At 40.6% G+C, this 26249-nt stretch overlaps 1 protein-coding gene across 1 annotated transcript; it reads right to left on the reverse strand.

The window, feature by feature from the left end:
* Nucleotides 1-176: 176 nt before the first annotated feature.
* qrfprb (pyroglutamylated RFamide peptide receptor b) lies at nucleotides 177-26249 on the reverse strand. The gene is made up of 6 exons (XM_074663349.1): nucleotides 25702-26249; nucleotides 16223-16381; nucleotides 10707-10768; nucleotides 7863-8098; nucleotides 3228-3325; nucleotides 177-3131 (listed from the first exon to the last, which is right to left on the reverse strand). The coding sequence occupies exons 1-6, from the start codon at nucleotides 26072-26074 to the stop codon at nucleotides 2740-2742; spliced, it is 1320 nt and encodes a 439-aa protein (XP_074519450.1). The 5' UTR covers nucleotides 26075-26249; the 3' UTR covers nucleotides 177-2739.

The following is a 26249-nucleotide window of genomic DNA, read 5'->3' on the forward strand; positions in this document are numbered from 1 at the left end:
TTAATCCCAATCTCCCGAGGACCTGGTGTTATCAAGCTCCAATACTTTCTTCACTGACCTCAGGATCTCACGTTTATGAAACCATAATGTGCGCAGAGAGCCAAACAAAACCGGACTGATTCTGTTTAAATGAAGGAAATATATCTTTATTCTTCAATAAATAAACAGCTCTCTTTTTTTAGAACAGACTTTATGTCAAAACAACCTTTGACTGATAAAGATTTAAAAAGCCATCTATACCAAATATATGTTTACAAAACCTGCGACAAACTTCACAACAAAGTGACAGGAGACGATAGTTTTACAGGAATATTTCACAGCAGCACCATGAACCAAACACAGAACTGAACACTTTTTGTCCCCCCACACGTTTGACTTGTTTTACTGCAGTGACAAAATACAAATGCTGTGTTCCAACTTGGCTAAGTGACTTTATAAAAGTCTTGTTTGCAAATGTATCATAGTCAAAAACTTCACAAGTTTGGCAAAAGTGAAACATTTTCTTCAACATTAATAAACACACTGTCAAAATATGAGTTTGTTGCTTTGCATGGCTTCTGACGTAATCAAGAAAAAGTTGCTGAAACGGTCCAGCTGCAGACCTCCACTCTCAGCCGACTCCAACGGAGGCTCCACTCCTCCACTGTCAGAAGGAAGTGACATCAGGATAAGAAGTATAATAATACAAATTAAAAGTAACCTTTAACGGTATGTTGGTTTATCACTTCCTGTTCTCCTGTGTTTTGATGAACTTGGTTAACCTGATTCCTTGATAGAGTTACACTGAAAAATGAAAATGTATAAAATGCGCGACATCAGTAACACAACACGAACTGGTGGGCACCTCTGTTTGGCGTAATGATTTCAATCGTTTTCATTTCCCCAATTGTTTCCATATTACATTAAAAATACATTGAATACATTCAATGAGGCCTACTTTTACTAGTACTAAGGTAAATATTGGGGTAGGTATCAATCATTCGATAATTCATGTTACACCTGAGCGGCCAGGATTTTCTGGAAAGTTTGACTGAAAAACTGAACACACAAAGAAATGTACATTATTCTCTGACACCAGATTCTTATTCAATACATTCAACATGGTCTACATCTTCTATTGCAGCGTTGCCCTACCCTTTTTTGCGCCACGGAACTTTCCAAAGATGTTGGAGTTTTTTTCCATTTTGCTAGCTTGGGGGTTTGGCGGCAAGATTCAGTCATAGACAGGTGTGACGGAGAGAATCTGGTCATTTTTTAAATAAAATGTTGTTCAGGATCAGAAAATAAATCAAACTGACATAATGTTAGTTGAGTACTTTTTATGTGTGGCCCAGTACCAAATGACCCACAGACCGGTAACGGTCCTCAGCGAGGGGGTTGGGTACCACTGTTCTAATGGACCAAAAACCACATACAATGTATTTAGCAAGCTTGTTGCCAACGTATAAGGGAAATTGCATTTATATGCTGGAGCTTAGCATACATTGGTATTAGTTCAGTTTTAAACTAGATTTTTCACTTACTAAATATTAACAGGCAACATTTTTTCCAGGATGACAGAAGAAAAGTTACATGCTGGCTCATGGCTAAGGCCCAAAGCATTGCTATAACCACTTCAAGACACTAGATGGCCTTTTCGGTTAGTAACACACGGTTCTTCAGTTTCATTTAGCAGATGCTTTTGTTCTAGGTGACATACAACACAAGCAAGAATGTAGACAGAAGGAAAAACCTTAGTTAGTGCGACAAAGTGCTACAAATATTTATTGAGTGCAAGATTTTTTTTTTCTCCATGTAGAATAATGTAGGCATAACTGACCACAATCATATAATTCAGCCTTCAATAACATTCAGTAGTCAGTGCTGGATGTTGACTAAGCTGGGTCTGAGACCTTCTGACTCATTCTACCCCTGAGGACAAAGAGGGGAAGGGTCAGATTAAGTCTAAGAGTGCCCTGAACAGATGAGTCTCCAGACATCTCTAAAAGTAGAAAGGGACTCTGTGGATCATATAAAGTTTGGTAATTCATTCCACTATTCGATGTAACAAAGCAATACGTCAATGTCAGGTGATGTGCGATTTGTACTTATCTTACTTACCTCAAAGAAAGTCAGCTGAGAGTGGAGGTCTGCAGCTGAACCCCTCTCAACAGTTGAGGAGTTTCTGCATGGTAATCTAAACCCTGTTTTATCAGGAATGAGGTCTTATCCATCACCCTTTACCTTTTAAAAACCTGTGTGAGGTTAAGGTTTACAAGGACGCCCTTTTCACTTGAACATCAAAGTAGTCAAAATTGTTCTCTTGGTGTGAAAATGTCTTTATAAAATAACATTTTGCAATTGAAGTAACCTGAACTTTGCTGAGGTTCATGTTTTGACAGCTGACTTGAACTCATCCACACACAGCAGTTCCTCAAAAGCAGATCTTCCTTCTTTTGCTGCTGCAGTCAAGCAGCCGTGCTGACAGAGGCAAACGCTCCTGGAGATTTTTGAGGAATCCAGACAGCAGGTAGCCCTGACTGACAAACAGTCTTTCTGCTCCCATGTCTTCTCTTCCGCTCCGTAAACCAGACTGACAGAAACCCCCCTCATCTCTGGGACTGCATTTTCTCTCCAAACTGTCTTTCCAGAAGTCTGAAATCACAACAGCTCATTTTCATTTTGCACCTCCTGCAGCTGCAGCTGGTGGAGTCGAGCCGGTAAACAAGTTCACCTCCTGACCTTTCAGAGGGCTTTAAGTCATTTCTCCGAGCTGTTTGCAGGCAGCTCTGTTTGGATGGTGGAGATTTTCTCTCCGATTATCTCCAGAGTGCTCTCCCTCTGTGAGGAACTCGATTTGCCTTTGTCACCAGAGTTTGGGTTTGAGCTGTTTCCCTCGTCTGACTCCAGGAAAGCTTCCCTGCCATGTGGTTTGATGAACTGTACGCTCAGTTTGGGCGCCACTGCGGCGCCGCCCTGGTGGTGGGGTCTTCGGATGCAGTGGGAGAGAGTGGTGACGCAGCTTTTCTTAAAGTTCTCGTTCATGAAGGCGTACACGATAGGGTTGTTGAAGCTGTTGGAGAAGCCGATGGCCTGGACGATGGCTATGATCATACTGAGGGTGACGCCATCGTATTTGTTCTCCAGGTCATCTGGACAATGAAAGGCAGACAAAGACCCAAAGTCACACTGAGGAACCACACAGAGGCAGGAAGCAGCGAGGATGGGAAGGAAAAATGAACACTCACAGTACTCAAACAGCATGTGGACTGTGTGGAAAGGTGCCCAGCAAACAGTGAACAGCAGAACGATGGTGACCATCATTTTCACGGCTCTTTTCTTCTTCCTGTCAAAGATAAAAACAAACACAGCAGGAAACCTGATGAAAGAAGCGGTGAGTAATGGAGATGTGTTCAGACATAACACCAGGAGGACAGATTGTTGTTCATAATAAGGATACTGACACTTTCAAAAATGTTTTTTGAAAAACTCAGGCAGCAAAGTTAACTTCTTGAAACTTTAAGTTGACTCTCAAAATCTACAGCACTTTAATATTAAAGATAAAATACTGTTATTGGGATTTCTACTGCCCTTCTGGTGCCTCTGTTGTAGCTTTGAGTGGTTTATAACCAAAAATTCTCTCTTTCTTTCCTTACACTGGTGTTTCGAAAAACCCTTATTTCAGTTTCTGAAATGTCTTAACTGCTGTCTCTTTAAGGTTCCCTACTCCTCAAACACCCCCTGTTTCGATTGGACAGCCTTCTGGAGGCCTGTTTGGGGCAGAGCTATCCCCAGACCTTGGTGTTTAAGGCCCACCTCTCCATTGTGTCATGAACTGGTTAGGAGTTCAAGTTAGGTGTTCCTTTGCAATGACCTCATCATTTCGACAGGTCTTGTGGAAATCTCAAGAGGATCTGTTGATACTTTAATGGTACGGCCACACCTGACGGGAATCGATGTCCAGATTACATACAAAGTCAACGCAGATTCGCCCTGGATGGCACGTTGGACACGTTTGGGGCGTTGGCGCGTTTGGGGCGTCAGACAGCTCTAGGCTTGAGTTGAAAATATCAAAATCTCGACGCAAATTTGCCTGAGGCTGTGCCGTGGCAGCCAATCAGCGATCACATTCCCCACATCTTGATTGATTTGATGATGTGTGACGCTCCCGCCACCTGCTCTGACTCCAACCCCACTGGAAGATGGAGGAGAAAATAATCTGTGTGGTGTGTCATCATCAAGAGTTAAACGATACGACGTGTGTACTCTACAGAGACCGGGAAAAAAAAGGAGCAGGCTTGGTTGAAAGTCTCTGAGGAGACAGGTTTTGAAGGTAAGTTCTGTAAATATTCATTTCCAGCTGGTTTTGCCAGCATGGGTCATCACTGAGTCCGACTGTGTTTTCCTCAGTGGAGATTTGTCGCAAAAGATGGAAGAGCCTGAAAGAGAGGAGGAAGGAGCAGGACAGGGGCAGAGCCAGGGAAAAGATAGAAGTTCTCTGCGGTCCTTTCTTTCTTCGACCCCTTCATTATCCCCAGGGACACCTCCAGGAACATGGTTCAAGGAGTCAAGGATGAGGTCGCAGGGAACAGCCAGGCAGGGCCAGTGGAGGTGGATTACCAGGGAGAGGCTGCAGGCCTTGAGTGTGATCTCCAAAGCTTTCACACACTCTCCTGTCATGCTTTTGAAACCACAGCTCATTGTTTTTCAGATGCTCTTTTAGGCTTTCGTCTCTAAATGAGCCAGCTCTCTACTCCGCCAGCACAGTGAGGCGCCCCTCAGATTGTCAAAATAGTCCAGCGTCCAGCCTCGGGCGTTGGCGCATTTAAATTCACCAATTTGCGTCCAGTGTGGCCGCAGCATAAGAATGAACCTTTTTAGATGTTTATAGAGAATTGCCAACCCTAATTGTGAATCTTCCCCTCTCCCCTTGGCCCTCTGTTTTGAGGGCCCGAGGAGGGATGGCAACACGCCCCAAAGAAACAAGACAACACTTGACTCCCGCTCCCCTAGTCTTTTGCTGGCTGACGTAGACAGAGAGACTGTCTCTTCTCTTCCAAACTGATGATATACAAATGTCAGATTAAGGTGACAGATTGACACTAGACAGCTAAGCTATGACAAGCAGATGTTAAGCTAACATTACAGTATTCAGAAGCTATATTATGATTCTGAATACTTTAATGCTAGCTTATCATAGCTTATGTAGCTAATGCAGCTCCTGAATGCAGCTTACTCAGCTTACTCAACTTGCTCTAATTATTCATGAAATGCAGTCTGTTTGGTTTTCACACTGGTCTAACATCAGTGTAGCTAATATTAGCGCCAGCTGTCGCTTTAGCAGTGTTAGCTAGATCGTTGAAACAAGTAATTTCAAAATACAATGAACAGTTTTGAACATGTCTAATATTTATGTGGATTTTGAGGATTGGGAAATATGTCACACCCCTTGGTTTCAAGTGTGGTTCCGGTTTGTCTTTGTTTCAGGGGCTGTGTAGCCCTTCGCCTTAACCTTACGGAGAATTGGGACGCCACTTCCCTAGACATGCATGCACAAAACCAAGGGCTACAGGATTTCTACAACATATTTATATGTAAGTTTGAATTTTTTGTACAAGTTTATTAGACTACAAGCATTTTTACTTTGTATTTATTTTTAAATATATGAAGCATGATAGCCCCTCTTTAAAGTTTTGGTTGTTTAATTTTTTAAAACTATACAGTATATCTGTAAAACATCTAGCATAACTTTTATTTGTTAAAACAGTCCTTCAAAGTGTGCAGCTAAAAAAATACTTGTTAACTTAGAATAAATAAATAAAAACTCAAGATTAGAGATTAGACTTATATCAAAGCAGATATCAAACTCTAAAGAAGAAGCCAGTTTCCACAAACTCCCTCCACTTTCATCATTTCTCTCTTCCCTCCACATCTGTTCCCTCAGCAGCAGAAGAGCTCAGAAACTCATTTACTTATCCGTTACTACCTTTGGTCCTCTACTGAAGGCGGTCATACAAGGCAACGTGATGAAAAACTAATTTGGTAACCAATCAGCATTTCAGCTCCGCACTATCCTGCGGAAAGTTTCTGTATTTGCTTCGCCTGAAGTGACACCAGACAGTCATTGAGTGAGGAGTTGAAGTAAGGTCGCAGAGATTTGGCAGAAAACTGATGCTCTGCTGATGAGATAAAATGCCATGATGTGGATGGATGTGACAGCAGAGATTTAAGATTCTGCCTGTCTGTGTTGCCCTTTAGTTAAACAGATGAACATGCCATTATCTGACTTCTTTAATGCGTCCTTGTTTAGACTCCTGAACAGAGTTGTAATTAGCTCCATAACAAAATTCAACAGCAAAGTAGAGAGGAAAAAAAGAGGGTTATGTTGGGTGAGTGGATGAATACAGATGAAATTTATCACTTCAACAGACTAAATGGATAATATATATCTGATATGGGGACATTTTTGTTCATTCTTTGTCAGTCCTGTGATAATCTGAGCTGTTACCGCCAAATAGTAAGAGACGCTCTGATAACACAGGCTGTATCAAATCAATCCCTGGAGAGGAGTGCAGAACATTTCATCCAAGATAAGAACGCTCCGAATTACTGTTGGCGCGCCATCTCTGGGCTTTTGACACACACAACCTCTTAGTAGAGAGAGGATTATGAATGAGACTTTAGACCTGCTTCACACAGTCATATATTATCCCTCACTTCTTTTACCACTGTATCTAGACAAGTTTAAAGAGGGGGTATCATGCATTTCCATACGCTAAACATGGGTAAAAAATAACAATGCTGGATGCCCACATGAACCACTAATTAAATTTTAAAGTCAAGACATGGTCATAAGTTGTAGAATTCTACAAACCTGTGTGTAGACTGCCCAAAATGATCTGTTCTAAAAATAGCCCTGAGATCTTTGTAAGAGCTCCATAAAACTTGCTGAAATGATGAGGTCATTGCATACAGATCTCATAATTGTTAAATGAAACATTGGACAGGAAGACCTCGTATACCACGGTCCACCAACAGGCCTCCAAAAGGCTGGCCAATCAGAGGAAAGGGGGCTTGTGGATAAAGCCTTAAAGAGACAGCAGCAAAAGTGATGCGTTTTCCAAGTGAAATTAAGAGTTTAGCGTAAGGGAAGATGGGGAATTTTAGCTGTAAATCATCTGGGTATGTTACTGGGGTAGCAGAAAGGTAGTGTGAAGCTTAATAATCCACCATACCCCCTCTTTAAAGAATCAAAACACACACCAAATCCTAACTTTTCCCCATCGTACATTGTTGCTTTATTTCACCATCTTGATACATTCTTATACAATGTCTTCCAAATATGAGGAGGTGAAACAGAGCATTTGAGGCTGTCAGCTGCATTCGAAAGCAGTTTCACCCCCAGGGATGTGATGCATCTCTGGTTTCATCCCTGACTCTTTCCAGCAGTGTTTGCAAGCGTAGAAAACAAACCCAAACAACGAACAAACAACCAGGAGAGAAAAAACTTCCCCCTTTGGCTGTGGACAAAGTCTCTCAGGGGTACAAACAACGCTCAGGACTTACATTGTTATCGTCTCTGCACACGTTGTTTTAGAAATCCTAAGCCAGGACTCATTTTATCTCTGTGAGCTGATCATTATTTTTAGTTTGACAAGCAACACAATTCACTAGACTTGAGTTTCACTTGATTTATAAGCATCACTGGTCGATAGAGATGAATAAAACGCCAAGCTGTTGTCAGATGATAACAAACTGACTCTGAGATTGCATTTGTGCTTCCTTCATGGAAAGTTTTCCTGCTTTAAAGTTTAACCCACTTAACTGCAACAAGATAAAACAGCTTGGACTACCAACTGAGACCTGAAGACTAAAAAACCCACCTTGAGATCTTACTAATCTCCCTGTGGTTCATGGTTTCCAGGACAGACGAGTCGCCCACCCTCTTGCGGATCCACAGCTCAATTCCGATGCGCGTGTAGAGGAACAGCATGGCCGCCAAAGGCAGCAGGAACAGAGCCACCATGATGAAGGTGGTGTACACCTGCCTGTGAGGGGTGGAGGTCCACCTCTCCTGGCAGCACACGTGATAGTGATCGTACAAGAAGTCGTACTTCACCTTTGAAGAAGAAGGAGAGAGGCTGTTAGAGCTGGAGGATGATCAGAGACGTTCTTTACAGGCTTTGTGATCAAAAAACTTCAATTACAGCAGAGATGAGCATCACTGTTAGATAGCTGGTTTTACAGCGTCTTCACTCCACACTTCCCCCGCAATTTGTCACTCTCCTACAGCCTGTCGAGGGCCCTCTCTTCAGTCGCAGGTGACAGTCACAGAGCGAGCAGTTTGCACTTGTGAGCCTGAGTTTGGGGCATGTTTTATCCATTGTTTATGGTCTTCTAAAAAAATGACTTGGACTTTGAGCATTTCAAAACAGAGTATGTATTTGCAATTAGGTCTTAATATCTGCAGTACAGGGCCATGTCCAGCCATTAACGAAGAAAACAGGTTGTTTGTGCCCCCAACAAAGTGTTCAGTTTTACAGAGGTTAGGGACCTTTCATATCTGAAACGATATGGTACCGATTAGGGGTGCACCAATCACAATTTTCTGGCCAATCACCGATCATTAAAAAGCCTGACCCGCTGATACCGATTTTGGCTGATACTGATTTTTATTTTTCATAACTGACAGCATATGCCATCAATGTTCCATTATTTTTTTATTGAAAATCTTTGAACAATACATGTGAAACCATAAAATCTTGATGCTTTAACTTAAACAACCAATAAAGTGTAAGTGAATTTTAGGTCTCAGAGCAAAAAGCAACAATGGCTGTCAGACCTTCCTGAAGGTATATAAGATCAGTTTCAAATGTAAGGATGGACCGATCACCGATCCCCCAAAATTAAGGAAATCAGCACCAATCAGTCGGCCAGTAGATGGATGGGTGCATGTCTAGTACCGATACCCGGTACCTGGCAAGTGGTAACGATACTTAACAGTACCAATTTTCAGTACTTCTTATGTGGTATAAAATATCAGTTTGTTTAACAAAAAATATTCAATTTAAGATATTTATCACTCAATATATAACCCTGCAATGCTGTGTTCATGTCCAGCATGGAAAATCTCCTACTCTTCCACTCCCTCACAGTCACAAGAATGCGTTTAGGTACCTAAAAAATGGTTCCTTTTGATTTTGTGAATTGGTACCTGATACTCTTGACAGAATTTGGTTGAAACCTAACTTGGTACCCATCCCTATAGGAGGTACACCCCACCTTTACAAGCACTAACAGCAGGATTACTGCACCTGTTACATTTTTAAAAGGTGGATATTGTGCTTATGCGCTACTGTTTAAGACTTAATATGCGAAGACAGCAGATTTTTGGGGATTGTTTGGATCCTTTTGGTAAAGTATGATGATATGAGGCTATACAGCAAATTTAGACACAACATTTTTCAGCTAACAGATGAGACAAGGGAGGCAATCCAAGCCTCAAGTGCCTGTCAGTTTTGCAAGTTTGCTTTGTGCTTTGTGCTTTGCTTTTTTGCATCTGGGTCCTTCCAAGATGTGTGTGGTGAAATGTTGGAGTTCATCAAAAAGCTGCATATAGAGCTATTCATGGAGTTACTGAGGAATTGATGCGGTGCTTGTTCCACAAAGCAGCTTTCAAAATGCTTATCCTATTGTTGAGCTGCTCTGCTGTGTGCTCAGAAACACCACACACATTTACTCTGTAGAAGACCTCTCTCCTCTTTATGTTCCCTATCTCTTTGTTTTCTATTTGATTGACTTGCTGATAACAGCTGTCAAATCTCCATTTCTTCAGCTGACAGTTGTTTTTCTTGATCTTCCCTCAGTCATGGCAACAAACTGCTTGCCAGGTTCCTCCCTGTTTATTGTAGTATGGTAGCAGGCATGCACAATTTAGATTTGTTGGACGCTGTTTTCCCCTAATTATGACTTTATCTGCACCTGCGTCACTTTAATGTTGTAAATAGACTTTAACATGGCACGTGTTTCTTTTGTAAATGAATGGAGATCAGATCTTTTTTTTTTGTTTGTTTAAGACAACTTTTTACTGGCTACATGTAGTTTCATGTAGTTTTTCATAAAGTTACAGCTCCTTCAAAAGCAGGAGGTATTGTGGTGTCCCATGCAAAAGGTGTTTAAAGTGGAGAACAGTCATCTCTTAAAGCTCTGATTCAACAGGTCTTGGGTCTTCATTTGCCCACCACACCAAGCTCATGACCAGAAGTGAAGCAGGAAATGTTGCTTCTGATGGTCTTCAGCTTTTATAATCACTATCCCACCCTCTTTACTTCAGCTTGATGTCATGCTGCAGACCTCATCTGGAGCTAATCCTGCAGCAGTTGCTGTAAACCAGCACTATAAGGCGATGGAGTGACTTGGTCATTAGAATACATCAAATGATGAAAACATTAGTTAGCATCTCATCACGCCTTAAGGAGTGGGTGGGTTGGGAATAACATTCATATCTGAAGTAAAAACATATAAAAACATAGTATGGTTTATTCAACAGCTCAGAATCTGCTGGAAACAAGAATCATTACTGCCACTGTACTGACTGATGTTTCCCTTCAAGGAAATCAGTTTCTCTCCAAACAAAAAGGCAAATCCAATTCTCCATCATGTGTGACATTTAATTTTCTGAAGAAAAGACATTTCATTAAGCTTTTGTTTACGATTCCAACACGTACCTCCAGCTGCTGTACAAACAGCATCGGTGAGCCCACCGCCACTGAGGCGATCCATACGAGCCCTACAGGAGGCAAACACACAGCAGCGTTACACACGGATAGGAGCAGCTGAGCTGCTGCAAGGGGATTAAAACACACTCCAAATAACAGCAGAGGAAATGACAGAAAGCAACCGGTGTAGCTAATTCAGGAGACAGCACCACAGCAGCACACAAACAGATAACATTCACGTAATTACAAGCTGACCATCTTTTGTCACACAGCACTATAGTCACAGTAATAGAGCTGCGTATGTCTATTTAAAACATCAAAGCCTGGTGGTCTTCTTTCTTCTTGTGCATCAGTTTTATACGGTTTTGTTTAGTAATGATAGTGAAAAATCTCCTGATTTCTGAACAAAATGACTCATCTCAAGCATCTTAAAGGAGAAAACAGAGGTTAAGCTCAAAAAGCAACAAGCGCAGGCCTGTTTAGCAGCATTTGAAGTGCAACAACCAACTTTTATGATGAAATGCAGTCCTCTTCCAAAAAACATATTTTTTATTAATGAAGTAGTGAATGATGCAAAAAAAAAAAGGAGACAGCAGCAAATTTACAAATGGCCTTCAGGGACAGCCTGTAAAAAATCCACAACTAAATTTCTGAGAGGAGTTCCAGCTTGAAACTGAAATTAAAACTAATGCATCTATGTGGGCTACAAAAGTTTGAAAGAAGTTTGAGTATCCATTTATTTTTTATTTTTTTATAATGTCTGCAAACACTGACAGCTTGGGGCTGTCAGTCAGATAAGGATATTCAAAAAGTCCTACAAAAAGAGCCTCTATTTTGGTTTTCTTACAATAAAAAGAAATACCTTCTTTTTTTTTTTTGTTGAGGAGAATAATGAAGTAGATTTTTGCCTGAAATGCTTCTCAAAGACACAGTGAGATGGCAGCTGAGGTTTCAGTAAAGCATTTTGTCCCAGTTTAGAGTGGAGGTAAAGCAGTAATGTGTGAGGTTGGAGCAGATATAAAGTCATGATGTAAAAAGTAAGAGTGGAAAGTAAAGTAAGTGCACAAAATTAAAGTTAAAGTGATTCACAATTAAAGACGAAGGCTGCATGACGGCTGCATTTCTCCTGGCGGCACACAGTCTTCTCTGAAACAAAGCTTGATTGTTCTTTGTATCAAAGAGCTACATGCCAATCACAGAGAAGGATGAAATGCTGCCTGTCTTCAATCTATGCTCTTTGTTTACTGTGTCACGTTTTTCTTCTTTGCTGGATTTATTAGCGGGGTAAACGGTGTCGCGCTGCTACGACATCACTCTATTGTTTAACAGCTGTGGCTTTCAGCATCCGGCTTACACGCTGCCTACCACAAGAGGGTACAGTTTTGCTGTGGAAACACAAACAGGATCAGGCTTAACTTTACCAAACCGTACTGAACCAAACTGGACTGCTTGGTGGAAACGCAGATTTACAATCATTCTGGATTGAAACAGAACTGCAGAGAACGGACTTTAACGGCCCTAATACACCAGATGTGTCTCCAGTCCAGCTCCACTATGTCACAGCACCAGATCAGCCATGTCTCCATTGATGTCAATGTGTCAGTCATTGACTGTATAACAAATAGAAGGAGCAAATCGTCAACCACAGCCATATTGGAAATGGGACGGGCTTGAAGCCCCCAAAACTGCAGGGTTAGAAAAACATTTCGCACATTTTTTGAACCAGGCAGTAAATATTATTTCTGCCATGAAAACTGCCTTTCAAGTGGACACTGGACGACCTGCAGATTTTAGCACTTTCAGATTGTCTGGTATTTTTAGACCAGAGGTTGCCGCTTGGTGTCAACTCACACTGGATCCGTTCAATTACTGTTTGGCTGCTTCCCTGCTCCGGCAGGTTGCAGCAGATACAAGCGGGACAGGACTTCATGCATGGAAACTACCAAATATAAGCCAGTGACTTTCAAAATAAAACAAACCAGATCAAAACCAGATCGTACTTAGCTACAACAAACAGCATAATGAGAGGAGCCAGGCCAGGAGTCAACAGGTTTGGGGTTTTACAGCCCAACAAGAACAAGGCGAGGCTTATCACGACAACCTCTCAGTTTTGCGATTACAGCTGTGTGCTCAGTCCTGCAAGGTGCTGGACTGAACACACAGCTGATCTGAGTTTTCAAACACAGTCAACACACGACAGGAAGGAGCCAGACTGGAGATGAATCTGGATACCAACTCTGCATCTGGTGTATTCCTGGCCAAGTGCTGCAGGGTCTTTGTATATCTTGTGAAGGACCCTCCAAGGCACTCTGTTGCAAACCACTCAAGTCGTCATCAGGGCACTGATTAAGACTGGATATCTGGAAAGCACTTCATGTTTTTTATAATAACTTGCCCATAGGTTAACTGCAATTGAATTCAGCGAGTCTTCCACTCTTCACAAGATGGATTGAACACAATAAGCCTTAGATATCCAAAGAGCACCTACCTTAACACTGTGTATATGATGCTCTTTTTTCATTTTCTTTCAGAGATAATATCTCTCACTGCTCTGTGAGACTCCATCTTCTCTTTTCTGCTTCCCATGAAAGAATGTGTAAATGTATAAATGCTAGAACCTGATTATTTAACCGATTAGAAATGCAGCTTTATAACGCCACAGATAAGATGCAAACTATCCCAAGGTAAACAGAAGAAGCTGTCTTTGTAATTCTCCAAACAGACACACACATTTCAAGCCTTGCTTGTTTCTCTGCAGAGGTTTTTGGTGAGAAATCACAACAGAGAGACCTTCAGAGGCAACAAGAGACACTTTCACTTCTGTCTGCGGCTGAATTTCATGAAAATGTTCACAAACAGATACGATTCCAGTTCGAGGATTAAGGCTGGAACATCTCTTATTCAGTGTGCAGGCTGAGACCATGGAGCTATTATTGTAGCAAAACTATTTGTGTATGTGTGTAAATGTATCCACAAGTATCTGGACTGATCAACAAATGTATAAGCAAATCTACAAATGTTTAAACTGATTTGCAAATAAATATCTAGTCTTAAATGGCTGAAAAGTCTGAGTGTATACTCGACAAGAACTGAAAATACACACAAATCATCAGTTACAACTGAGGCAGGACTCCCAGTTGGCTTTCTGATAAACGTGATTTTTTGCTGCAGTCTTCACATTTGAGTGATCTGCAAATTTGTAGCAAAAAAAATCTGCCTGTACGAGGAGGGATAGTTTTCCCTGAGCTCAGGCTCACAGGTGCAGGCTGCCAGGTGGAGCTATGAAGCACAGTACTTAATTCACTATGAATTCTGCCTTTTCTGGATTATTTTGTGAAGGTACACATTACCCCCCCCCCCCCCCCCCCCACACACACACACACACACACACACACACACACACACACATACACACACACACACACACACACACACAGATAGGCAACATCAAACTGAAATTAAAACTCTATCCTCTCTACGTTCCCTTTCTCTTTGTTTGCTACTTGATTGACTTACTAATAACAGCTTTCAAATCTCAATTTCTTCAGCTGAAAGTTGTTTTTCTTGATCTTCTCTCAGTCATGGCAATTAACTGCTTGCCATGTGTATGCCCGTGTATGGTAGGTAGTATGGTAGTTTCCCCTAATTATGACGTTATCTGCACCTGTATCACTTTCATGGTGCAAATAGACTTTTAACATGGCATGTGTTTATTTTGTTAATGACTTGAGATCATATCGAAATATATATATATATATTTTAAACTTTTTACCAGCTACAACGCGTCAAGGTAAGGGATTTATCAACAGCTACTTAGTGCCACAGTTGAAACGTGACAACAAGCAAACCTTTTCAGTTTGTACCGTAGTTTAGTAGCCGGCTATATTTGGCGCAGCTGACAGCCCGGTGCTCTAAGACATGTCAGTAATGTGTAACGTTAGTGAATCCTGGTTATGTCCTGCCAGTCATCTACCAATCAGAGCTAACGTAACCTCACTCTTCATTTTATTGATAGACTCTCAAGTTTGAACAGACCACTGCAGAATAACTGCTGACTGTGGGTTGGAATCAACATTAGCACAAAGAGTTTAGCTCATGTGTTTTAGCCTCTGTCTGACAGTTAGGCTCCAGTGTCCACCATCACTACAAAATTAATCACAGAAATTATTTTCAGCAGAGAAAAACACAGATCTCTCCCCTCACTATTAAACTTCATCAGCCTCAGGCAATGTTAAACCGAAATTAAAAACACCAACTTTTAGTTACACCAGGCAATGACGAGTCCATCCTCTTCCCTGCACCACACTCGCAGAACTACAAGGTGCCACAATAATCCAAAAGAGCCAGAGAGGCTGAGCAATGCATAGCAACATGCTACAATAATAGCTCCATAGCTGGCAGCCTGTGCCTGTGAGCCTGAGCTCAGGGCAAACTAACCCTGCTCTTACAGATGAATTTTTTCTACACATTTGCAGATCACTCACACGGCAGAACTGTGGCAAAATTTGTGTGTACGCAGACAGCCAATAGCGAGGCCCACCTGTGATAATTTCTTTGAATTTTCTGGTGTTGTAGAGAAAACATTTAGACTTTTCAGCCATTTAAGACTAAATATTTATTTGCAAATCAGTCTGCAGATTTGTGGATTGCACATGCATTTGTGGACACACATATTTATGAAAATTTTTACTCATTTGTGGATCAGTTCACATGGTTGTGGATGCATTTACAGACACAAAAATATTTTTTTCTACAATATCTCCATATGAGACCCACAGAGAGACTGAAAACGCTGTAGTAAGCATGCCAGGCCTGCAGGTGGCGCTGTAACTGTCTTGTACAGAAGCAGCTTTTGGTAGCTCTCCACCGAAGTAGAGTTGAGCTGATCATCTAGTGTATTGGTGAATACTAAGAGCAGAAGTGGAGCAACAGATGCTCATTATGTATAAAGACAGTCAGCAGAATCAGCAGTACATGCACAACACGGTAGTTAGCGACGATCGTAACGACAGTGCTGCTGTCGCTCACGCACGAAGCGGAGTGTGATGTCAGCGTTTCCACTGAAAATGCCGGCTTACTGTTTACACGGCAACGATGTCGGCAGCTTTTCTGAAAAATCCCACACTGGAGGCCGTTTTCAAAACAACAAAACTTTTGCGTTATACCCCAAAACCGTTGTCATACAAACAGCCCATTAGTGACATCGGACCCCTTTGGAGCTCTCTGTCTCTCATTTGGCTGCAAAATTTATCAAATTGCCAGCTTGCAAAAACTTTGTTGTGAAGAAGAATGGTTTGTTTAGGTCTCTCTCTCTCTCCTGCAATCTTGCAAAGGCAAATGTACGAATGTTAAACAAGCGTTTGCTTATACGCAACCTGAAGCTCCCATGATGATACAATCTTTCAGCTTGCAGGAGATGGACACACTGCTCTGTCTTTCACATGTTAATGTGACTCATTTCCCCTGAGACACTAACACACCCTCCCCTGAAGGGTTAATCAGCCACTCTTGCAAACATAGAATACCTAGCATCTTGTATGCTCTTTTTGATGAGTACTGCCTCCTCATCCTCAATGGGAAGACGATTCCCTGGTACCTCTCGATGGCGATGCATGTCATGGTGAGGATGCCGGTCACAATGGCTGTGGTCTGCACAAAGGGAACTGTCTTGCAAACCAGAACTCCTGTAGAAAAAAAGAAACAGGAAGTGAGAATGAGAATAAGTTTCCTGGGAAAAGATCAGACACGTTTGAAGTTAAGCTCATTGAGTGATTAAGGCTGGACACAGGGGAGCTCCTCTTTCAATCTGCCTCTGTTTGCTCTTGATCACACCGACTCTGCACACTTGTAGTGATGCCTGGAGGTGAAACCTGGGATAAGACTTGCATGGTGAGCTGCAGCCTGAGCATAATGAGCCTTTCAGTGGAAGCACATGTTTCCAACAGGCCTGTTATTGCTATGGCACACGTATTGTCAGATGTTTGTTGCATTTCTCTGAAGGGTCCTTGTTAGTTTGAGGCATTGTGCTGTATATAATGAGGCTGTGGAATCCCTTTGTCACCCACCAAAGAATACATGGTGTAATATTAAGGATGATGTGGAACAGATAGAAGGTGACAGTGCTTGACCTTAAATCCTTCAGCCTGCAGGAAATCATGAAAAGCAAAAGTGTGTTCATGTTTTTGCATTGAAATGAAGCTGATTGTTTTGGTGGCACTAAGGATGGTTTTGGCAGTAGAGCTAATCATCTCTCAAAAGGAAGGTTGATTAACCCAGATTCTGGAGTGTCCTTAAGTAACACATTGAATCCCAAATTACTCCTGTTGGATTAGCTCTGCAAAGCCCCGATCAGTATGGGTACTTAAGACGGGTTTATTTATGTTTTACATTTTAATAACAAGACAATTCAAGGTAGATAGACATTTAATAAAAACAAATAATCACTGAAAAGATAAGCAAAACATATTTAAAGAAAACAATTCAATCAATCCAAAGAAAACTTTTTGGTTCAAGCAAAAATATGATCACTAACATGATCCACTTTCTTGGTCTTTGTGAGAACTCGAGCAGCAGCAGATTTTGTAGGGAGACCTGTGAAGGCTATTAGAGTATTGAAGTCTACTGGAAGTAAAAGCATGGAGCAGTTTTCCCAGGTCCTGCTGACAAATCAGCCCTTTAGAATAGAATAGAATAGAATAGAATAGAATAGAATAGAATAGAATAGAATAGGACTTTATTGTAACAAGTACAATGAAACTGAAGTCACAGCAGCAATCAAAAACAAAACAAAAACAAAAGTAAGAAAGTGTATAGAAACTGCAAAAAGGTCCATAAGAAAATAGATGATGACAGCTTGTCCATCATTGTCCAGTTCAGCCAGCCTCCACAGAAGAAGTTCTTCAGAAGTTATTTAGATCCAGCCGATTTTAGCCGCACTTAGCGGGGGCCACGGCAATGGAGCTTCAGCACAGGACATAATCTCTGCAAAATCGCTCATTTCGGCTATATTTTTTCATCTATCGCTATCCATCGTTATCACAAACACACTCCTCTTCTGTTGCCATAGGCGAACACTGTCCACAAACACACCACCAGTTTGCATTGAGTCGTGGATGTGCTCCTGTGTGTTGTTCTCGAGCAAGCTCTTCGTCTCTCTCCCTGCATCCTTCTTTCATGGAGCTCCTCGTCCGTGTACTCAGTCTCAAACCAGTGAGGACAGCCGTCAAACTCGAAGTCGTAGTCTGAAGACGGTAGACGAGCTGACGTTATGATAACACTGGCAATGGATGAAAAATTATAGCCGAAATGCCCCTGTTCTCCATGCTTGTTTGGGTTACTCGTTGTGTTTTTCCGCCAATTTCACTTCCGGTCAGCGACAGACATTTACAAAATAAAAGCATGTGAGCAACATGCACTAACGTGCGATAAAATATTTAACGGCGTTAATAGATTGACGAGTTAACGCAAAATTAACACATTAACTTGCCCAGCACTAATATAAACATATATATATATATATATATATATATATATATATATATATATATATATATATATATATATATATATATATATATATATATATATATATATATATATATATAATGGCTATTTTTTACCATATAAATCCAAAAAAGCACAGACAATTTGTACTGTTGCGTACCAGTACCAATTACCAGGTACCAGGCATCAGTACTGTATCATTTCAAATGTAAAAGTCACCCATCCCTACAGAAGACAGAAACCGTTCCATCAAAGAGAAAACATGCGCTTGAACTTTCCACACTCTTTTAGTTATTATTCTAAAAAAAAAAAGAGAATTACAGTTAATAGATTTTACTTGTTCCATTCCTATGTTACGTCTGCTGTAAAACTTTAAACAAAGATGTATGACGTGCATTGATTCTTTGATTTATTTGGCCAAGGCAGATGTGATTTGTAGAGATATATAGGGTGTGAAGAACTGGTCTTCATTCATGTGGTTGCAAACCTTGTGCCACAGTCAGGCCACAGAGGAAGTAGTCAGTCGTCTTTCATTCAGAAGGTCGGTTTCATTTGCTTTCAAAATGTAATCGTCCACACAGAAAAAAGCAATGCTACTACTTTTCCGACTCTTGCTTTAAGCAAGGTTTTAATTAATGTTTATAGATAAACTAATTTAGTCAGAAGCACTTAAGGAGACGTACACCTAGGAGCATCAGATGAGTTATTATACCAACATGAATCACAGCTGTGGGTGATTTTATCATGGACAGCAGGTAAAGTAAAAACACAACAGGTGTTCAAACCAATCAGAAACGTTCAGCTTGCATGCCCCGCCTCTCATGGTTCCTGTACATTTCAAAAGATTTCACCCTCAAAGGGTGGATCAGTTCCCTAAGAACTAAATTTAGACCCTAGTGCCTGCAGTGGAAAAGCGCATAATCCCTCAAAAAAAGTCCCAAGTTTCTGGGGAAAGTTTCTGCAGTTGAAAAGCAGTTTTAATGTCAGATGAGTGAGGTGTTAAAATATAATCTTGCCTGGTTGGAGGCTACCACTGTTTAACATCAAAGGATAACATTTGGAAAAACAAGGATAAGGGAATCTTCAGAAACTGGAAAGGTTAGTAAGAGGCAAAAAGTGAAAAATATAAGAAGATATCTGAGTTTCCACAATGCACCCACAGAAGCTTCATCCCTATAACCTCATGTTAAGATTCCCAGTGGCGTCACACAAACACTTTTGTTCTCCAGTAACAAACAAGGGGTCAGAGGTCAGAGGAGAATAATGCGAAAATATGCTCGAGTTCCGCATTAACTGAATTCATGAGTCAGACTTCCACCGTGGGCTGCCAGGCATGCTAACAGTGACTCATTTACACCTTTAATTAACAGACCCTCTTCACTAACCAGACAAGGTGTTGAAAGACCTGCACAGCTAGTACAAGGTTAGAATTAGGTCTTCGTTACCATCTAATTTTCTTCTTTAGAAATTGATAAAGTCACTCTGAATAGAGTATTAGAATATTTTGAATTTCTCTAATTTGCTGAAGGCTATCACTCTCAAAGTTGAAATAGAAAATGGAACACTTCATAACAAGGTACTCAGTGGAAAAAATGCTTTGTTTCACATTTTATGATATTTCTAGGAGCCTCAAATCAAGCAGAATGTGGGAGCAAACAAGCATTCACCAATGAGATTACATAGATTTGAAATGTTAATTTAGGCCGACAGTGGTGGTGACGTAACAGGTCTTCTTCCTGCTATGCTGAAATAAGGCTGGGTTGTGCTTCGTGAACGTAACACAGAAATGAGACGCGTGGAATCAGCAGGAGAAAACGTACGTTTTAACACTCTGTGTAGAATCTGTTCTCAAGCTGCAGGGGGCAGTGTATCACAAACTCCGACTACCACAGAACTAAACTAGGATAGAATAAATTGTTCACATAATTTATATATTTTTTTGCCAATTCCTCTTGTCTGCAGAGTGTGGCTGCAGCCTCAAGCCAGAAATTGTTCGAGCATAAACCAAAACTAACTCAGCAGTTTAGAGGATATCGAGATACCAAGTTCGGCCAATCAGAGGCAGAGCTCAGCTCTCGTGGCTGACAGGTGGCCCATAGCTGTTCCAATATGGCCCACTTCCAATATGGCCCCCACCGATGATTTGCTTCAAAATTACATTTCAGAAACAGATGTGTGACATCACAGAGACTATGTCCATATTATGCAGTCTGTTTAAAACCCATTTTTTTCTGCAAAAACTGACACCCAGGGCTGGCTTTTTGCTAATTTGGTTCCCCTGAACTAGATTTGGAAGTGGCATCCCAAAATTTTATTTTATTTTTTGGTAATAAGTAAAAACTGACACCTATATTCTCTAACACAAAAATACACCTTTTCTGCAGCAGGGTATCATTAAATAGACTTTTATGCAACACAGATCCCAAACCCTGAATGTAACATCTGATCATAACGTGCAAAGATGAGATGACAACATGGCGCTATTAAATTAAAAACCTCTATTCTGATTCTATTTAATATTTTTTTATGCACCTTTTATGCTCCTCATTTACATCAAATTGTTGATGATATTAAACATTTTTGCATAAAATTAACAGTTTTCTTTTACATCTAACGACTGAAGGGTAGGGTCTTAAAGGCAGGGTCTGCAGGAATTTTTGTTACTTGTAAACATAACATTCAAACTGGGCTCCTCCTCCTTGGCTCAGTGCCAGCAGCAGCACACACTCACATCCTCCAACCGTGACCACATGAACACACTCACTAGCCCAGCAACCAACTGTAGCATCACGTTACTATGCTAACTCACGTCACTCTTTGTCCGGTGCTGCTGTTTGGCATGCCATTTCACTTTGGTTGTTTTTCTTTCTCTGTGTTACGTCAACTATCTTAGCTGTGCTGAATAGCTTCTTCCACTCGCTATCATGAACACGCAAAGTCACTTGCACACTTGGTGTGCTGTGATTGGTTGATGTCACCACACTAACCCTCTGCCCATGAACATGAAACAACCAAAACATCAATATCCAGGCAGAGGAGGGGGTTGAGGCAGACGCAGACACTGGTACACATGTATAGAGGCCCAGAGGAGACGATTGAGTAGGATTATTCCTATAAAAGTTTTTTTTTTTAGGAAAAATCCTGAAGACTCTTTAAGTTTGGATTTTTGATTAAACCCCAATTAATTTACTGTAATATGAATAAAAATAATGAATGTTGTCATAGCTGGTTAGTTCTTCACATTCAGGGTGCACATTTTGAGATTTAGTTTAGGCCAGGGGTCTGCAACCTGTGGCTCTGGAGCCTCATGCGGCTCTTTGACTCCTTTGCAGTGGCTCCTTGTAGCTTTAAAAATATTCTTAAAGATAAAGTTTTTGGGTTTTTAAATGATAAGGACACAGACACTAAGAAAAATCATAGTATCATGTACTACAAATGCATCACCTCTTGAAAAAAAGATTTCAATTATTTTTTCTTATTTTTGCCATTTTTTAAAATTTTTGGACATTTTTTTTTGTTTCTTTTTTAAACATTTTTGCAAATTAAGAGAAAGAATTCCCCATTCTTTTAAAGATTTAGCAATTTTTTTAGTTCTTTAAATAAATCCCTCTTTTTTGCAATTTTTTAGAAAGTTTTACAATTTTTGGAAATTAAGCAACATTTTGAAATTGCATCATTTAGGGTTTTTTGCAAATCTATAACATTTCAGCAAATGTTTTAAATATCAAAATTCTGCACCTTTTTATTTGTTTTATTTTTGCAGTTTTTATTTATTTATTTTTTTTAACTTATTGAATTTTTTTTAATTTCTTAAATTTGTAAAATCTGACATTACAACTTTATGGGGTTTTTTTTCTTCTTAAATTTGCAAATTTAATATAAAGGAAAACTAAAAAATCACATGTACATTTTTATAAACACAAAAACTTCTCGTGTAGTTAACTATTTACCAGATTTTAAACTTTTTGTCCTAATCTGAAGATAAAGTAGATTTTGTTGCTCCCAAATGACTTTAATCCAGGTGAGCTGAGACAAAACGGCTCTTTCGAGAGTAAAAGTTGCAGACCCCTTGTTTAGGCAGTTTTTTACTGCACCCATCATCTGCTGCCACTGTTTTGACTTCATCTTCCTCTTCACCAGTCACTGCTTCATTATCTATTCCTCATTTTGTCCTGCTGTCTGCCAGTGGCCAGAATGAAGACAAATGTACACCCTGTGGAAATTCATCTTTGAAAAAAGTTTGTACCAAGGCCAACTCCTCACCCTCCTTTCATTTCCCAAAACACATTATCCGCATTTCTCCTCCTGCTGTTTACTGTGTCACTGGATTCGCAGACAGTGAGAAGCAGAAAAACAGAGAGAGGTTTGAATGTGAATGAAGCAGAGCCAAGACATTATCAGTCCAGCAGTATGCCTGTAATTGACATCACATAGAGAGATGCATTCAAAGCAGTCAGGGTTTTAAGGCAGCATCCATCAGAACACCTTGAGCCACCCTGCTGTCACAGCTGACTGCATCTCATCCCAACACCACAGGACTTCAGAAAACAGTGGTTGTTTTGAATTCTTAACACCCCAGCTTTGGATGTTACCAATTTTTTTTGTGCCAACACCTTCACCTTTAACTGCTCCAACAATGAGAGCTGACTCCAGAAAGATGAAAAGATTGAATAACTGAGATTCTAGTGCATGTCAACCGTTCCTCTGCATGGAACGGACCTGCATGGGCTCATCATGTTTGTTTTGGTGTTTTTTGTCTCTGCATTCGTCTGCATCCTCTCTCTCAGATAAATTCAGACAGCCAGGAGCCCAAAATGCCATTTTTGCGACCTTTAAAGAGGATTAAAGAGCCTTGACTGTCTGCCCCTGTATGGGTGCTCATCCCTAATTGTCCGCCTTCTGCAAAGTCTGACTCAGGGAACAAACTTTGCATGAACTTTAAAATACAAAAGCTGAAAAGCAAATCCAGTGCCCTTAGCGTCCTGACTTTTGCCTAGCTTTGTTATTTTGAATAGATTTTGAATGTTGGAGGTGATGTAAAGACTTTCATTCTAATAGCAGCTTAGCACAGAGAGGTAACGAGAACATCTAATGCAGCAAAGTGTCTCAGCCGGTCTGGGAACTCTGAATATCAGCTAATTAAGAATATAATCACCTGTCAGAGGAGAAGAAGTGGTAGGCTTGGTTACTACCTGTGGAGGTTTTAATAGGAGCAAACACTTGTGTCAATTGGAGTCTAATGCCGAATTAAGCTTGTAACAAACTGATTTCAGAGATACAGGCGAGAAATTAAACTCAGAATAAGATCTGTTAGACCAGGGGTCTGCAACCTGTGGCTCTGGAGCCTCATGCGGCTCTTTGACTCCTTTGCAGTGGCTCCTTGTAGCTTTAAAAAATATTCTTAAAAATATTTTTTGGGTTTTTTTTAATGATAACGACACAGACACTAAGTAAAATCATAATATTTTGTACTAAAAATGCATCACCTCTTGAAATAAAGCTTTTAATTATTTTTTCTGATTTTTTTTAGTTTTGAATTTTTTTTTAAGCTTCTTTTTTTTTTTTTTTTTTTTTACATTTTTCCAAATTAAGGAAAATAATTCTCCATTCTTTTAAAGATGTAGCAATATTTTTAGTTCTTTATATAAATCCCCCTTTTTTTGCAATTTTTTAGAAAGTTTTACAATTTTTGAAAATTAAGCAACATTTTGAAATTGCATCATTTAGGGTTTTTTGCAAATCTATAACGTTTCAGCAAATGTTTTAAATATCAACATTTTGCACATTTTTTTTTTAATTTTGCAGTTTTTACTCATTTATTTTTTGATTTATAACTTATTGAAATTTCATAAATTTTGCAAATTTGTAAAATCTTACATTACAACTTTATGGGGTTTTTTTTTTCTTAAATTTGCAAATTTAATAAAAAGAAAAATAAAGTAGGTTAAAGATAAAGTAGATTTTGTGGCTCCCAAATGACTTAAATCCAGGTGAGCTGAGACAAAACGACTCTTTGGAGAGTAAAAGTTGCAGACCCCTGTGTTAGAGAAACAGTAGATTAATAAAGCCCACTTAGGAGTTCTTTGTTTATGAAAGCCTGGTGCAAAACATATTGAAAGCTCTGTTTCATGCCTCCTACAACAGGTTTCATGTTACTTTCATTTCACTGATGGACCAAACTAATCAAAAAATCAACAAAACTTCCACAAGTGCCTTCCCCAGGAGTGGTGTGCACAGACATTTTAGGGGCAACAAAAGAAGAAGGCGCATACAGTGCATCCTTGCCAATGAAGAGAGCACTAATCTCTGCATGTTTTAGGGCACTTTAACATGAGTTTCTGCCATCCAAGGGGGCAGTTTATCATGTTTCAACCTGCCAAGTGCCAGTTTTGTGTAATTTTTTAGCCTAGAGGGGAGTTAAGCATGTTTTGACTCCCAAGAAGAAACTTTTTTGTGTGTCATTCAACAACTTTTCCTCCCATGTGGGTAGTTGAGTCGGTTTTGCCAAGCGGGAAGTGCACTTCAATGCATGTTTGCTCCCAAGAGAGCACTTCAGCATTTTTTCACCAGTCAAGAGGGCAGTTACGTTTTGGCTCCCATGGGGCAACTTTTACTCTGGGGTCACTTTAGGGGTCAGCTGCCCCCCTATCATTTCTTTAATGATGTGGTTGGCTTGTTTAAATACTCAATATGCGGGAAAGAGAAAAACATCTTTGTATCAGCTGATTGAAACTTCTTACGTTTTTTTTTTTGTTTTTTTTTTTTTGTTGTTTTTGTCTGTTGACAAGCAGGCTCCAATGGAGCAACTTTTACTTATGTTTTTCAACGTGGTCACATGGGGTGTGGGTGGGGGAGTACCCCCTCTGACGCCCTTCTCTGCACACCACTGCTTCCCAGATCTCCCTTACAGCATCTTTGACCCTGGAGTACTCCGTGTACTTTAACACCACCACCGTCCTTTCACTCCCACTCACACAGTGATCAGTTGAACCTGCCATGCGAGACGCCAACCTGCCAATCCAATCACGCTCAGGGTCACACAGCAGCACAGGCGACTTCAGTTCACTGTATAGGGGCTGGGTATTGATCTAGAGCTAACAGACTAAACGATGAGAGGGCGGTTTGCTCAGTTTTGCTGCTTTGATGCGACAGCCTGTTAATGTAATCCTATACTTGAGGTCCTTTAAAGCACAGATTATTTTGGATTTTTCACATTTTTTAATGATTTGTTAGGATTGAACTCGTATTCAATATTTCGGGAAAGAGAAAAACATCTGATCAGCTGATCGAAACTTTTAACGGTTTCTTCAGTTTACGCGCATTAACTAGACTCTCTTACTTATTACATTATAATTTGCTTTTTCTCTGTCTCATGATTCTTACAGAGAAATTTAAGGCAGATTCCGAAGTGCAAACGTGTGTTATCCCTGTGTCTGGCGACATAAGATCACTTTTACGCACACGTTGTTCTGCTTTGTAGTAACAAAAGTCCATCACTCACCTCCAAACCATTCAGACGAGATGTTCTGCAGCAGAGTGAAGGGTATGCAGAAGAAAGTGATGAGCAGGTCGCTGACAGCCAGGGAGCAGATGAACACATCCGTCGCTGTCTGCGTTGCGCGCTTCTTCAGAACTATGTAGATCACCAAACTGTTTCCTGCTAAAGCCAGCACGAAGATCACCATGTACACGATGACAAAGGTGATCTTGGCGCTGTGCGGTAACTCGGGGATGTAAACGAGCGGCTCGATGTTGTAGGTGTTGATGAACTCCTGGCGGCTCAGGTTGTAGTACTGGAGCATCTCCTGCAGCGCTTCAGGGGTGATCTTCGTAGACCCCTGCTCCGCATCTGTCAACGCTGCTGCCATCCTCATATGTGAGACTCCACGTCTGGTGAGAGCTTGTTTGCAGAAGAAGATAAGTTAAGCATGAGAACCGTAAGCTTCTGTTTGGAGCTGCACCTTCCCTATATGTTCCTCCTCCTCCAGCGACCTCTACATGCTGCTGCTCCGCCGCAGCTCTCCATCTGTGTTTATGTTCTGAGATGAA

Source organism: Halichoeres trimaculatus, unplaced genomic scaffold, assembly GCF_033239565.1.
Source record: "Halichoeres trimaculatus isolate MK-OKI-2021-1 unplaced genomic scaffold, fHalTri1.1 fHalTri1_scaffold_23, whole genome shotgun sequence".
Classification (NCBI taxonomy): domain Eukaryota; kingdom Metazoa; phylum Chordata; class Actinopteri; order Labriformes; family Labridae; genus Halichoeres; species Halichoeres trimaculatus.